We start from the raw sequence: 14,823 nt of genomic DNA, 5'->3' as shown, positions 1-14,823 counted from the left end.
CATGCTTGTTGTGTGTGAATACAGGTGATATAAACTTTTTAGGTGTGAGCTAGTGAAGAAGAGCTTATAAAATGTGCAAGGAAGACAAAACAGCCCCAGGAAATCCTCAGTCAAACACACCAACGAGATGAATTTCCGACGCCTATATTGAACATCACAAACATGATGAGAAGAGCATTCTGTCCTCTGTATGTGACATCAAGTCCTGTTTTTGGTTCGTTTTTGATCCATGCTTATTTCTGTTGATGTCTCCACACCAGAGCTCATTTACAAGTGGACCATGACTAAGATGTCACTTCACTTGCGTTCACACTCATTTAGATGATCGAATTAGCAAAGCAATCGCACCAGAGATCATTTCAATCAAACCTGCCAAGTGTAAACACACTCTAAAGTGCACACACTAGCGCACACAATATTTTAGTATATGGGGAAATGAGAATAAACAACATTAAGATCTTTGAAAAAAGTTTTTTAACACAGAATCTAGTACAGAAGAATTTGAGAGAGATGATATCGCATTATTCACGCATACTCAGAAAGCTGAGTCACTCTGACTGCTGCTGCACTAAAACACACACATACACTCAATCATCCGGTCGTGTTGACCACTCAACTAAACTATTAAGCATTGCACATCCTCAGCTTACATGCATTCACCAATGTGTCACAGAGACTGGCCCTCGTTTACTTCTACGGAATTATATCTGAATTAGCGTGACTGTGTTAACCATTTTTTTTATTTAAAGTCCAATCACAAGGTCTACATTGTGTCGGTAGATATTACCTACAACATGCTGTTAATTACCACAAAATATTATGCTGACTCATTCTTTGGTTTTCAAAAGAACTAACGGAAAACACTTAAAGAATCATATACAGCGGAAGCTAAAGAAGGGCAGAAATGAGACGCATATAGTTGAGTTAAAGAGATCTACGGTAGACATGCTTGTTGATTAAGTTGTTCAACTGCCAGAATCGAATCGTCATTCTGACTAATTTTCTATGTTAATGAATCACTATTCATTAGTTATCATCAGTTTGAGTTGTACTGTGGGTGGAGTTTGATTTACAGATAATTACACCACGAGCTTTCCATTTTGTTGACTGTCAAAAAAACTAAATTGGGGTCAGTAAGATTTTTTTTGTGTGCCTAAAGGAGTCCATTTACCCTCAAAAATAATAATAATACATAATAATTAGTATAATATTTATTTAAATTATAGAATAATAAATATTTGTTTTCAAATCATTGCATTTTACTAATTGTGTGTGTATGTATATATATATATATATATATATATATATATATATATATATATATATATATATATATTATTTTATTTTAACATTAAAAACAGTTGTGTTTATTATTTTTATTAGATTATTATTTTTTATTTCCTTCGCTTTAGTCCCTTTATTTATCAGGGGTCGCCACAGCAGAATGAACCTACAACTTTTGCAGCATATGTTTTTTGCAACGGATGCCCTTCCAGCCGCGACCCAGCACTGGGAAACACTAATACACTCTCGCATTCACACACATACACTAGGGCCAATTTAGTTGATTCAATTCACCCATAGTGCATGTCTTTGGACTGTGGGGGAGAGCAGAGGAAACCCACACCAACACAGTGAGAACATGCAAACTCCACACAGAAACGCCAACTGACCCAGCCGGGGTTCGAACCAGTGACTGTCTTGCTATGAGGGCGACAGTGCTAACAACTGACCCACCATGCTGGCCATTATTTTTTTGTGAAAACAATTTTTTTTTAGGATTTTTTATTCTAGAAAGTTTTAAAAACAGCATTTACTTCTCATTTCTTTTGTTACTATATACTGTCACTTTAACTAATTTCAAGCATCTTTGGTAATTAAATGTATGAATCTATATACTGTATATAAACAATTTACTGACCCCAAACCTTTGACTGAAAATATTTGTAGATTATCCTTTAAATTAGAGTTTAGATCCAACCCTGCTTCAACACATTTACCAGTAGGTTTCAAACAAGCCTGAAGGACTCCATTACTTTGATCATGAGTGTTTAATTAGGGTTAAAGCTAGGCCTGTCACAATATCTATTATTTGTTGTACAATAAATCGCACCAAGATATATTGCAATGAACAAAACTATAGTCACTTTAAGACCATTTTATGCCTCTCATTATATTAATCCAGAATGACAATATATTATCATCAAAATGCAAGTACTGTACACTCTTCCAAAGAACACATCGTATTATATTCTTAAGAATATTTCATTTAATTATAGTCATTTTAACAATGTAGTAATGAGGCATTGGAATCAGAATGTGACAACGCATACACTAAATAAATAATAATAAATGTTCACAAAAAACGTGCAAGGCAAAAAGTAAAAGAGGCTGCGATATCTGCTACCAGATCTATTTTCAGCTGTCAGATACCCACTTGAAAATACACTATAGTAACTTATAGTAAATGCTATAGTGTGTTTTAACCATACTGACACTGACGCCTCCAATAGAGATAGAGATGTTGCACAATTTGCTAAAATGCACAATTAGCTAAAATGCTGCTATAATTGGTTTTTAAGTATAGGTGATATATTTATTGCATCACCAAAAATGACTTAGGTCATGTCCATGTGTTGTGCGATAAGTCGATATATTGATTAATATGACAGACCTAGTTAAAGCATAACTAAAGCCCTCCAAAAGCTGAGTCTAACACCTGTGCTTTAAATACTAGAGCGTAAAGTCAAAGATTGGAGTTCATAGATGGCAAATGCAGAGTTACATGCTACACCATTCAAATGTACCCCAACATCCTTCATCAAAGCTCCTCTTATCTGGCAAACATCAATAAACTCAAGCACATCTTTCCAACTGTCAGACGTTAAATGAGTCTCACTGTCAGCTTTGTTTACATTTTAAACTCCCTTTCTTCCTGTCTCTTTGGTTACAAACCAACGTCTGTGATTGTTGACAGCGCAGCTCTGGTTTGAAAACGCAGACAAGTGCGGTGTGTCATGATGCCTGCATGCAAAAGTTGCACTCGAAATTGGGCGCTCCTGGTACCGAGCAGCACAGGATGATGAGTCAACAGTTTTCTCAGAAGAACGAGCCAGAGCATCTTTCTATGATTTACGCCACACGTATGCTCAGCAAGCCTAGGTTTCTCTGTACCTTTGCACAATATGACTTCCCAGTACTGCCATAAAGGGTTGAGCGGCAGCGCAGTTCCCAGAATCTTCCACTCCCTGAATGGGCGAGGATTCATTCACATGCGCTAATAAAAACAAAATGTTAGCAAACTCACCTCTCTCCTGCACGAAGTACGCGAGGTAGAGGTCTAGCTCTTTAACGGACACGCTGATGTGATGAGGCTGGACGCAGAGGATGGGATTGGAGCACTGGCCACCTTTAACCAGTCGCTCCCCGTCTGTGCTCTCGAGCGGGATGCCCTTGAACAGGATCACCATCACCAGGTCCAGACGCCAAACTTTATCCGCCTGCCGCAGACAATCAATGCGCCTCATTTTGCCCTTCTGGTCTGGGTTCGAGAGGACGCAACATGGAGGCTTCTTCCCTGTGATGGACAGCACAAAGTCCTCTCGACACTCCGGCCGGATGTCTTTACGGAGCTTTGCGAGAAGACGTGACGCCCACTTCTGTTTAACTTCAGGCTTCTCGCCTAAAAGTTCATCCTTGACCGCGCGTTCCTCATCCTTGGTCATTCGCTTCTCATGCTTTTTGAAATACTTGCGTTTACGGGCCTGCAGGTTGAACCAGGTGTAGGCGAAGGCACGCACGTGCGGCAGCAGCGCCTCGATGAACGGATGGAATTCATCCTGGGGGAAAAACAAAAGAGAACAACAGAAGAGTTATTCATTGTGTTTGCTCGAAATCAGTGGCGGATGAAGAACACAAATCAAGCACCTAAGTGAAATGGCTAAATACTACTCCAGGAGTAAAAAGTTCTCCTTTTCTCTTTTATAATTTTAAGTTTTAAATTTTATAAAATTTTATTAAGTAATTAAGTATTAAAAGTGAAAAGATTAATATAAATTTAGCAAAAACTAAAGTTTAACTTTATAACAAAAACTTGTTATACACTCATTAGATGAACTCAATTTAATTGAGGGCACAATTTCCATTCAATAAATCTGTTTGGCACCAAATAAAAAAAAAAAAAAAAAAATTAACAATTAAATGCAATTGAGTTGGTCCAACATGGTTTTATCAAATAAAGGTTTAAATAAGGGATGCCCCAATCAGGTTTTGAGTCATTTTCAAGTCACCCTTGAGTCATTTGATTTTGAGTATCTACCGATACCGAAACCCAATCTGATAATTCTAAAATACATTAAAAAAAGAATAAAGTAGAGCAAAGAAACAGATTTAGGATGTTCCTTATTTTTTTATTTAATTCTACTTATTTTAACATTTAACAACTCAGCTAACAAACAGAGCACTTCTGTGAGGTAGCTTGAACAATCAAGTCATAAATAACATCAATTCTTCACTTTTAGACTTTAGAGCAGCAGTAAATATAAAAAAAATAAATATAAAAACAAATAGCACCTCAACTTAAAAGACCCGGCAGGTAATGCCAAGTTTACATATCTCACAGTTTGCTATGGCAATGTTGTCGTAATCAACTTTATTTAAAAAACATTTGTTTCGTTTCAGCTCATTTTAAACAGGTAGTTGAAACAAGCAGTAGTAAAAACTTTTTTGAGTGTGCACTAATTAATGATAGTGTGCAAGTGTGCAAACAAGTGAGAATAGCCAAATGTATTATACAGCCCAGTATGTAACTAAAAGAAAACTGTCAAAGTGACCATGGAACACAAAACCAGTGAGGTAACTTTATTCTGTTTTGAAACTGATAGTTATACACGAGTTCAAAGCTGTATGTATACGCTTTCCACTGATGTATGGTTTGTAAGGATTGGACAATATTTGGCTGAGATACAGCTATCTGAAAATCTGGAATCTGAAAGTTAAAAAAAATCTAAATATTGAGAAAATCGTCCTTAAAAGTTGTCCAAATTAAGTCCAAAATAAGCAATGCATATTACTAACAAAAACTTGACTTTGATATATTTACAGTAGGAAATTTACATGGAACAATCCCTTTCCTTGATATTCTAATGATTACTGCTATAAAAATCGCAATATAAAAACATATAACATGGACAACATTTGTTTTAAATTTGAACAATGTAAGCATTCTAGTTTTGTTTCCAATGCATGAGAATGAACAAAAACTCTAATGATAATACACAAACATAGACATATCCATATTCAAGCATTACTTCCACGTTCATTTACCAGTTTTACTTCACAAAGAACAGACAAATATTTCATTTACAATAATTATACCTAAATTCAGCATTATTACTTTTCAGGTTTTGTTCCAATAGTCAGGGATACTCAAGCTGAGAGGATCTCCCATTTTAACTCATTTTGATTCCGTTTGTAAATTCAGTGAATCATTTTCTAGAGAATTGCTCTGACAAAATCTTTTGAATGAGTGAGCTATTGAATGGACATTTGCTATGAACAGAATTACAGAGTCATTTACTAAAAACTCTCACTGGATCATCTGAATCAGTGAGCGGTTAACTGTAGATTCACTCAGACTAGATCATTTGAATAGATGAGTAGTTGACTCAGTTCAAAAACAAATTGTTCAGTGTAATCTGTGGGCCATATAACAACAAACAGATAAGATTCAGCTCATTCATAAAGGTTTGTTAAAATAAACTGAAAAAAAGCGTCGTGAAGTAAAACTACAGTGCTCAGCATAACTGATCGCATTAATATTTTCATCCATTTCTCAGTGAATATAGGCAATGTAATTTGGTGCATTTAAGCAAAACAGATTTATTAAACAGATATATTCATGAAAATAAAATTTAGTCCCCAAACATATTTAGAAATTGAAAGATAATATAATTAAATTCAAGCTAAATATTGCAACAACTTTTTTTGCTTCTCTTAATTTTTCGTCATTTTTAAATTTGTATTTAATATTTTTCTATAACATAAATTTAGGTGTACTAGTTTTTGGCCTGTTAGTTATCATAAATCGTAAGTTATTTTGTTAGATAAGCTCCAGATTTGGCTTCAGTACTGGCTAATCTACTGTATATGCACAAATATAATAGCTTTCTATAAAAAAATATAAATTTAAACGAGAGATTTGTGAGGGGAATACTCATATATGCTGAGCACTGTAATTTGTTACTGTCCACCACTGCTCAAAATCTATTTCTGACGAGCAAAAGCCACGTCGGCAGTTCAACTGGAGTGCAAAGGGCAAATGAATCATCTTTACTCATGACTGTATTGACGCATTTATTGGAGTGTTTTTTTCCCCGTTCAATGTTGTTTACCAAACGAGAATACGTAAATTCCAGATGATTATTATTTTTTAAAATCTCAATTATACCTGACGTTAATTGTGTGCAGAGATTTCTATCGCGCCCACAGTATTGTTTCCATCTCTCGCCGGAGCCCCATGTGCAGTCATCATTTATCCAATTATGTTTTGTTGACTGTTTTCACTTTCAGTGGTAAGTTTTCAACAACAACAACACACACAGATGTACCTCCCAGGCACGTCGCGAACCGCAGTCCCTTAACCGTTTAGCGCAGCATTCATTCGGTCTGACTAATTACTTCCATATTTGACCATCTCTAAAACCCTAAACTAGCACCAGACCGTGCTATAAATGTTACTCAAACCCCAACCGAACATTAAACATGCGCATCTATCAATTATCATTAACAAGAGTTGAAGCTCTGCGCGCACCACCGTGGCCATTTGTGCGTGTGTGTGCATAAAACAGTCATAATGAGAGTGCTGCATTACAGTTCTGCGATAATCATCAGCCAAAAAAAAAAAATCCCCACATGCGAATGGAGTTATGTTCAATAGGAGGGCTCTGCACTTATGGCAAAGTAATGAAACTCAGGCTCAAACTGAATGATGTCAGCTGTGGCATCAATATAGCATGACATAGTTACCAGAGTGTCACTTTTGCTTAGGCATAATGCAACCACAGAGGGAAAAAATGGCCGAGGGCTGCTTGGCAGCAGTAATTCAAACAGAGAAATAAAGGGGGGAGAAAAAAAGAAACACAGCACTCCCTGGTCTGGTTGTGCTGCAAGCGGTGAGCAGGTTTTTTAGGAACATAATGAGACGTGACTCCGGCATGCTGTGGATCTCTTGCGATAAGTCAGTTTTTCAGCTCACACCGGTCAAGACTTTTACACTCCTACAGCTGCTCAGCTCAAACTGTCCCATGAAACTGCAGAGCATTTACTGTTCTCTAACCTAAAACAACCCTGCTTCCTCAAACACCAGCATCAAGACCTCAGCGGGCTGCTCGAGGGCCAAAAATGAGCCTTAGATATATTCTGATGCAAACAACATATGCAACTAACGCTATAAATGTGGAGTAGCATTGTGAAATACTACAGTTGTGTGTATTGAATATAAACAAATCAATATGAAAATTAATTTCTATGGAAATTAAGAAGGTACAGATTTCACCACTTCAATATGTTCCTTCTGCTGCCGTCCTTGCCACCGCTTCGGAGGTAGTAGGTATTATTACTACTACTACTACTACAAATAATACTAATAATATATCCATAATGCTGGGATGCTTTGTGCACTGACTGCATATCTAGGTCAAAAGCACCTGTTGCACGGCATAGGCTAGCCTATAGTGCAAGTGGACTGAAAAATTTTTTTTATACTGTGTGCTATTTTATCCTATCCTAAACATAGCCAACATTCAAAAAATAAATAAATTAAAAAATTAATAAAATTATATATATATATATATATATATATATATATATATATATATATATATATATATATATATATTGTTTTTTTTTTTTTTTTTTTTTTTTTTTTATAAAAGCACATTTTAATGTTTAAGCAATGTTTATTGTCTACACATCTGGGTCAGCCTAAATACCGCATATATATATATAATTTAAATATATAAAATAAAAAATAAATAAATAAAAATATATAATTTAAGCTCATTATAAATTAGCTATTTATAATTATAAATTTCTATATATTTATTAAAACCAACGTGATTCTCTCCATATATGCTCTTTATTCTTGCAGGACGAATAACTCGCTTTAGCCTACTAATAATTACTTATTATTTTTATTACTAGTTTTTAGATTACTATATGTTTAAAAGCAAAATTGTTAATCCTTATTTCACCTAAAGTTCACAATGAAATAAAAATAGAAATAAAGCATGTTAAGTTTTGATGATTAATGAAGGAATTATAATGTTGTTTTTTTTCATAGTTTCATCTTCATTTACAAGCAGCAGAATATTTACACCTACTGTATAGCCTATTTCTCTCCGTTTGCATCCCATCCCCTTGTGCCTCTTGGTATTTACAAACTTGGTTATTTACAAACTCACAAATAACGTTAAAGCAATTTTACAAAGACATTAACATTCTTCTTCACCGGTGTCAAAGTTTATACTTTGACATTTACCTAATGGGACATTTAATAGTATATATAATGGGATAATTACCATAGTCGTAAACTGCGGTCATACACGTTCTTACCCCTTTATAACGGCGGCAGTACTAGGCATGGCAGTAATGCTCATTTTAAAGTGTCACCCACTGTATGGGCCACATGCATCAAGGATAACTATGAAGAAATCATATGGGTCAAAGGAAAAAATGGTATAGTAAATTGTTTTATACTGTATATATTATAGTATTTGTAGGCCTGTCACAATAATCAATATATCAACTTATTATGCAATACTTGGAGATGACCTACATTATTTTTGCCGTTTTAATATATATTTACAAACTCACAAATAATGTTAAAGCCATTTTACAAAGACATTTATATTCTTCTTTACCGGTGTCAAAGTTTATACTTGGGCATTTACCTAAAAGGAAATTTAATAGTATATATAATAGGACATTTACCTTTTAAACATCTAATTTTAGAAACTATAAGAAATAACCTTAAGAATGATAAGTATGTAAAAGTGTTCATGGCTCTTTGCATTATTATTTTGTTATACAACCATTATTTACACAGTGGCATAAAAATCTCAAAATGACAATGATATCGCTTATTGCAACAATTTCTGTGACATTATATTGCACAACAAAAATTCCTTATCATGACAGGCCTAAGAATTTGCAGCACTTTGATAATAAATGCTACAGCATAGTGAACAGATCAATTGTAATAAATACTGTATACTTTAATTTTTACTAGTGTAAAAACTACTTTAGTTTTACTCTGTGGTGTATTATTATAAACCATATGGCTGTAGAAAACTACAGTACTGGGTCATTTGTTTATGTTACTGTATTTGTGCTACCATAGTAACTACAGTTACACTTTACATATAACTTTTGTGAAAAAATGGGTCATTTAAAAGATATTCATATGTAAAAAAAAATTAAACTCTAAAATATTTCTTCTGACCTGCTTGTATTAAAAAATATAAAAGAACACATGATCATACTACAATTTAAACAAGTACTGACACATGGCATCTCCTGTGAATCATGGTAAAATGTCTTAAAGTCTTTATTAATTGCTCAGATTAAGAAAAACACATTGACTACATCAGAGCCCATTCTAATTGCATTTCACATTCAGTAGGTTTTTCTACCTTTTTCTACATTATGTTCACTACATCATTTGCATTGTCAATGCATGCTGATGTTGAAAACAAGATAAGAAATCGACAAAGGAAAAAACAATCACAAATACACTTGAAATAAAGCAGCATTCAGTTATTCAAGTTTCATATTTTAACAGAATGTCCAATTAATTTTCAAGTACAGAAACCGTATTTGCATATGTACTTTTTCCAACGCTGGAAACACAAAAACTGACTGCCGTGCCCCAGTGCTGCTTCAGAGCTATGTGGAGAAGAGTATTAAACCTCTTTTAAGACTGCTCTCACTGAGCTGGCCTGAAAGACGAAACCAAATTGAACATGTTTTTCAACCCAATAGCAATAGCAGGCCATAATGTGTTTTTATTTCCAGCTATTTAAGTTTGTGCACCAGAAGAAGCTGAAAGCAGTAATTGGGAGGCCTGGAGACTCACTGTACGACTCGAAACCGATACACTTACTGAATAAACTTTCCAAACATTTACAGGAAAGAAAGAAAGAAAGAAAGAAAGAAAGAAAGAAAGAAAGAAAGAAAGAAAGAAAAGAAAAGAAAAGAAAAGAAAAGAAAAGAAAAGAAAAGAAAAGAAAAGAAAAGAAAAGAAAAGAAAAGAAAAGGAAAGAAAGAAAGAAAGAAAGAAAGAAAGAAAGAAAGAAAGAAAGAAAGAAAGAAAGAAAGAAAGAAAGAAAGAAAGAAAGAAAGAAAGAAAGAAAGAAAGAAAGAAAGAAAGAAAGAAAGAAAGAAAGAAAGAAAGAAAGAAAGAAAGAAAGGAGAAAGAATCTGACAAAATCCAGACGAGCAAGCTGCACAAACAGAAACGAGATCTGATGTCCTGCTCAAAAAAACCTGCTAAAACCTCCTCCGCTTCAACTGCATGCGTTCAGAGAAATGGTAAAAGGTTGTTTTGTTTAGCTTTGTTACATCCTAAAATAGTTTGACCCAAAATAGTTTCCCAAACTAAATTTGGGTCTATTGAATAAATATTCAAACGGACATTTGGCTGGAGAACTTAGTGGAATCTGGACACGGTTTTCACCCTGACGGCGCAGATTTCCAGGAAGGAAACGCCAGGAGGAAACGGTGATTTGAGGAATAGAGGTGGATTAGAGATGGGCCTGTTTCCCTGCAGACGTGTGTGTGTGGATGTGTTTTCTTCTCTTTAGAGCTGCTTTCACTGCCCTGGCTTCGGCACTAGCAAATATACCAACCACTCGGGCGAAAATAAACATTTGTTGGGCATTTTTTCCAGTCTGCAGCCTTGAGAAAAAAGCTGAAAGTTGGGTCAAATAAGGCCCAATCCAGGCCAAGACTGACAGGAATGTGGAAATGTCTGTGTAATTTCTGCATGCATCTCTAGTGTCACCAAACAGAACTGTAATTATAAAGATTTTCAAACTGGGTCCCTAAACGGAATCATGCATCACGGTACACACAATGGTTATGGAGGACCATCTGTCCAAAGCAATGCAGTGCACCACAGAGCAATTAAATATTAAATAATTAAATATTAAATAAAATGCATACCGTTAAATTAAAATTAAAAATTATACATTATAAACTACCAATGATTTTTGTTTTAAAATAAGCTTCTCCTGCTCATCAAGGCTGCATTTACTTCATCAAAAATACAGTACAAATTGTAAAAAATTGTAAAATGTTATTGCACAATAAAATAACTGTTCAAAAGTAGTTCATAATTTTAATTTAATAATTTATTCCACTGATTTTAAAGATAAATGTTTAGCTTCGTTACTCTAGTCTTGACACATGATCCTTCAAAAATCACTCTAATATTAAATATAATTATAACTCTTATTAATGGTAATAGTAATAAAAGCAATACTGACTGGAGTAATAATTTAATTTGAAACTGCATTCAATAAACAGTTATTTAAAATTTTAATAAACATTTAACAATTTAACTTTTTTACATTTAATAAATGCTGCCTTGATAAACAGAATATTCATTCATTCATTCTCTTTTCAGCTTAGTCCCTTTATTAATCTACAGCGGAATAAACCACCAACTTATTCAGCACGTTTTTACACAGCGGATGCCCCTCTAGCTGCAACCCATCACTGGGAAAATGAACAGAATAATTGTATAAAAAAAAAAACCTGACCCCAAACTTTTGACCGGTAGTGTGGATCAGGACCAGGACCAGGTTTGTATGCAAATAAATAAATGTATATGAATAAATAATTAAATAAATAAATATATTTTTTAAATCCACATTTTACTGCAAATGCAATCTCTATATATTAAATATACAGTCAAGCCTAAAATTTTATTATATTATATTATATTATATTATATTATATTATATTATATTATATTATATTATATTATATTATATTATATTATATTATATTATAAAATTCCATTATCTTTGCAATTTTAATTTGCAACGTATTATATTTTATTGTTTTGTGTTGTACTGTATAGTAATGCATTATTAAAGAAAAGAAATGGTAATACTACTTTTTGGATAATCCAGCGACTTTAATGCTGAATAAATTAAAGAAAACCTGATGAATGCAAAATAAGATATGGTTATTCATATCAATAAAATAAAAGGTCTGACATTCACAATAAAATAAAAATAAAAGACTCAAATGCACCAACTGAATTTAGAAACAACACAAAAAAGTAGCAAATTAAAAATCATAAAAAATTAAATAATATATAAATATTTTAAGAGCACCACGGTGGCGCAGTGGGTGGCACGATCGCCTCACCACCTCAAGAAGGTCAATGGTTCAAGCCCCAGCTAGGTCAGTCAGCATTTCAGTGTGGAGTTAGCATGTTCCCCGTTACTCCTGTGGGTTTCCTTCTGGTGCTCCAGTTTCCCCCACAGTACAAAGACATGCGCTATACTGTAAGTGAATTGAATAAGCTAAATTGACCAATGTGTATGTGTGTGAGGGAGTGTGAAAGAGTGTTTTCCAGTGTTGGGTTGCAGCTGGAAATGCATTCGCTGCATAAAACATATGCTGGATAAGTTGGCGGTTCATTCCACAGTGGCGAACCCTGATTAATAAAGGAACTAAGCTAAAAAGAAACTGAATGAATGTTTGCTACTTTAAACTACAGACTAGCTTTTAAAATAACTACAAGCTATGAACAGCAACTAGAATTGAATTATTGGGAAACAAAACTGAATTTTGTTCTACTTTGTGTCAGTAATATGCAGAGAAAATAAAACAGTCCATTAAATAAACACATCAGTGAAATAAGAACTAGAGCAAAAGTTCTACTGTCAGACAGATTTATATATATATTTATATTGAGACACACACAAACACAGAATGCAATATGGTGAAGCCCTTATTGTATGAATGGACAGGATATGATGAGTAAAAGAATGCAAACTCAAACCCATGTCTTTCACATAAACACCACAGCTCAACACGTTACAGCGCAATACAGCTCTAACCTAAAACTATATCTTTTTAAACCCTCCGCTTAAATGCTACATAATTTACAACACCAACACGAAGGCGTTTAGTGGAGAACTGAGAGGCATATACTGCCTTTCTCTCTCTCCTTCTTTCCCTCTCCTGCCTACTCTGTCTTTTTCCATATTAGGCCTGGACGCTCTCCAACGGGACGCTCTGTTTTTACTACAATCAGCCCGAGAAGAGCGATTTGACTGCATCTCATGTGCACATTAAGGATGAGAATGTTATTGATAAACACGGCTGATGAATGGCTTCATTATGGCAGATGAACCGAGCATCTTTGATCTGACGGGACGGCAGCGATAGCATGAGGGGAAACGGTGACCACTGGAGTGTCCTGAAAAAGCCAGGCTGACAACTCACCGCTCACACACACATGCACGCACAGCTGTATTTATGCAGTAATTGAATCATTTTGTTATTGCGGAGCTCAGGGAAATGTGTTTTTATTCCTGTCCGTTGCTGGGATACCATCTTTATTATGTCTTAAACAGAGAATGTGATTTTCTTTTCTTTCTTTTTTTGTGCAAATCTTTTTCCAAGTGGAGACTGAGAGAGAGAGGGAATGAGGGAGGGAGCGGAGAAGTCCAAATGATGACAAAATAGGGGTGTTGTGGTCACACACACCCACACAAAAAAGTGTTGCTATGGTCGATCGGCGTGTCGCAGGCATGTGTCCCGAGGGCTGAGCTTTTCCCAGACAGTTTTCCCAAAATGACGCGGTCGGGAGAATTGAAGATTGACTCCGATCCCCAAGAATTAGACGATTTTCCAAGACACATCATTAGCAATAAAAATAACTGTCGGCTTTTAAAACTACTCTTTTAGCAAAACCATATGTAGCGATCAATTAAATAACCCCGCTGTTTTCATACTCTGCTATGATTCACCTTTCACCTCGTGAAGAGCACTGCGTGCCAAGGGAAAGAAAAAACGCCAGTGAGCCCTGAATTTTTGTAACACTGCAATTTACCCAGAATGCCCTCTGAGCATTAACAGCAGACACTCTCTCACTCGCTCGCTCTCCCCCACTACACCACCCTTCCTGCACTGTTGCACTGCCGTTGCCAAAAGCAATTTCTTTCTCTTTCTACTGACTGGCTGAGAAGTGGATCGTCTAGGATCTGGGTAATGGATTCATCTTCGACATTCTTTCAGAGCCAAAGGGAAGAAGACTAGGCATGCTTCTGTTTGGGACATGTCCTGAATTAGACACTCTGGGTAGTGTCTCACATCCTTTCTTTAATGTTATATTAAAGTTAGAGTAATTTCTGGACCAATTAACATACATCAACCTGTAAGATCTCTTTGCTCTATAGATGGACTCCATTTGCAAGTTCTACAATCCCGCTTGAAATGTTGAGGTGATTTTTCAGTAGCAGCTCCAAAACTTTGGAATGATCTTCCACTCTCCTTAAGAACATCTGCTACTTTTAAGTCATTTCAGAGTTCACTGAAAAAACACTTATTTTCTTTAGCTTTTAATTGTGTGTTGTGTGTTTATATATTTTGGCTCATTGTATGTTTGCATGTGTTATGTGGTTTTATGTACAGCACTTTGGTACCTATAGTGGTTGTTTGAAAGTGCTCTAGAAAGTTGAAATTTCATCAGCCAATCACATGTATTCAGTAAAATGCATCAAAACTAAGTAATAGTGAACA

At 35.0% G+C, this 14,823-nt stretch overlaps 2 protein-coding genes across 32 annotated transcripts in view; both read right to left on the bottom strand.

Moving 5' to 3' along the window:
• The window catches only part of nfic (nuclear factor I/C), a 225,336-nt gene that overhangs the window by 127,642 nt on the left and 82,871 nt on the right, over positions 1-14,823 (bottom strand). For all 31 annotated transcript variants that reach the window (XM_073910272.1, XM_073910278.1, XM_073910273.1 and 28 more), the window contains one exon: positions 3,308-3,839. In XM_073910272.1, coding sequence (XP_073766373.1) covers positions 3,308-3,839 — 532 coding nt within the window. The remainder of the gene's footprint in view (positions 1-3,307; positions 3,840-14,823) is intronic.
• si:ch73-196i15.3 overlaps positions 1-14,823 on the bottom strand; it is a 239,069-nt gene that overhangs the window by 211,229 nt on the left and 13,017 nt on the right. The window lies entirely within an intron of this gene.

This window comes from Danio rerio, chromosome 8 (assembly GCF_049306965.1).
Source record: "Danio rerio strain Tuebingen ecotype United States chromosome 8, GRCz12tu, whole genome shotgun sequence".
NCBI lineage: Eukaryota > Metazoa > Chordata > Actinopteri > Cypriniformes > Danionidae > Danio > Danio rerio.
This window is presented reverse-complemented; position numbering and strand designations above follow the sequence as displayed.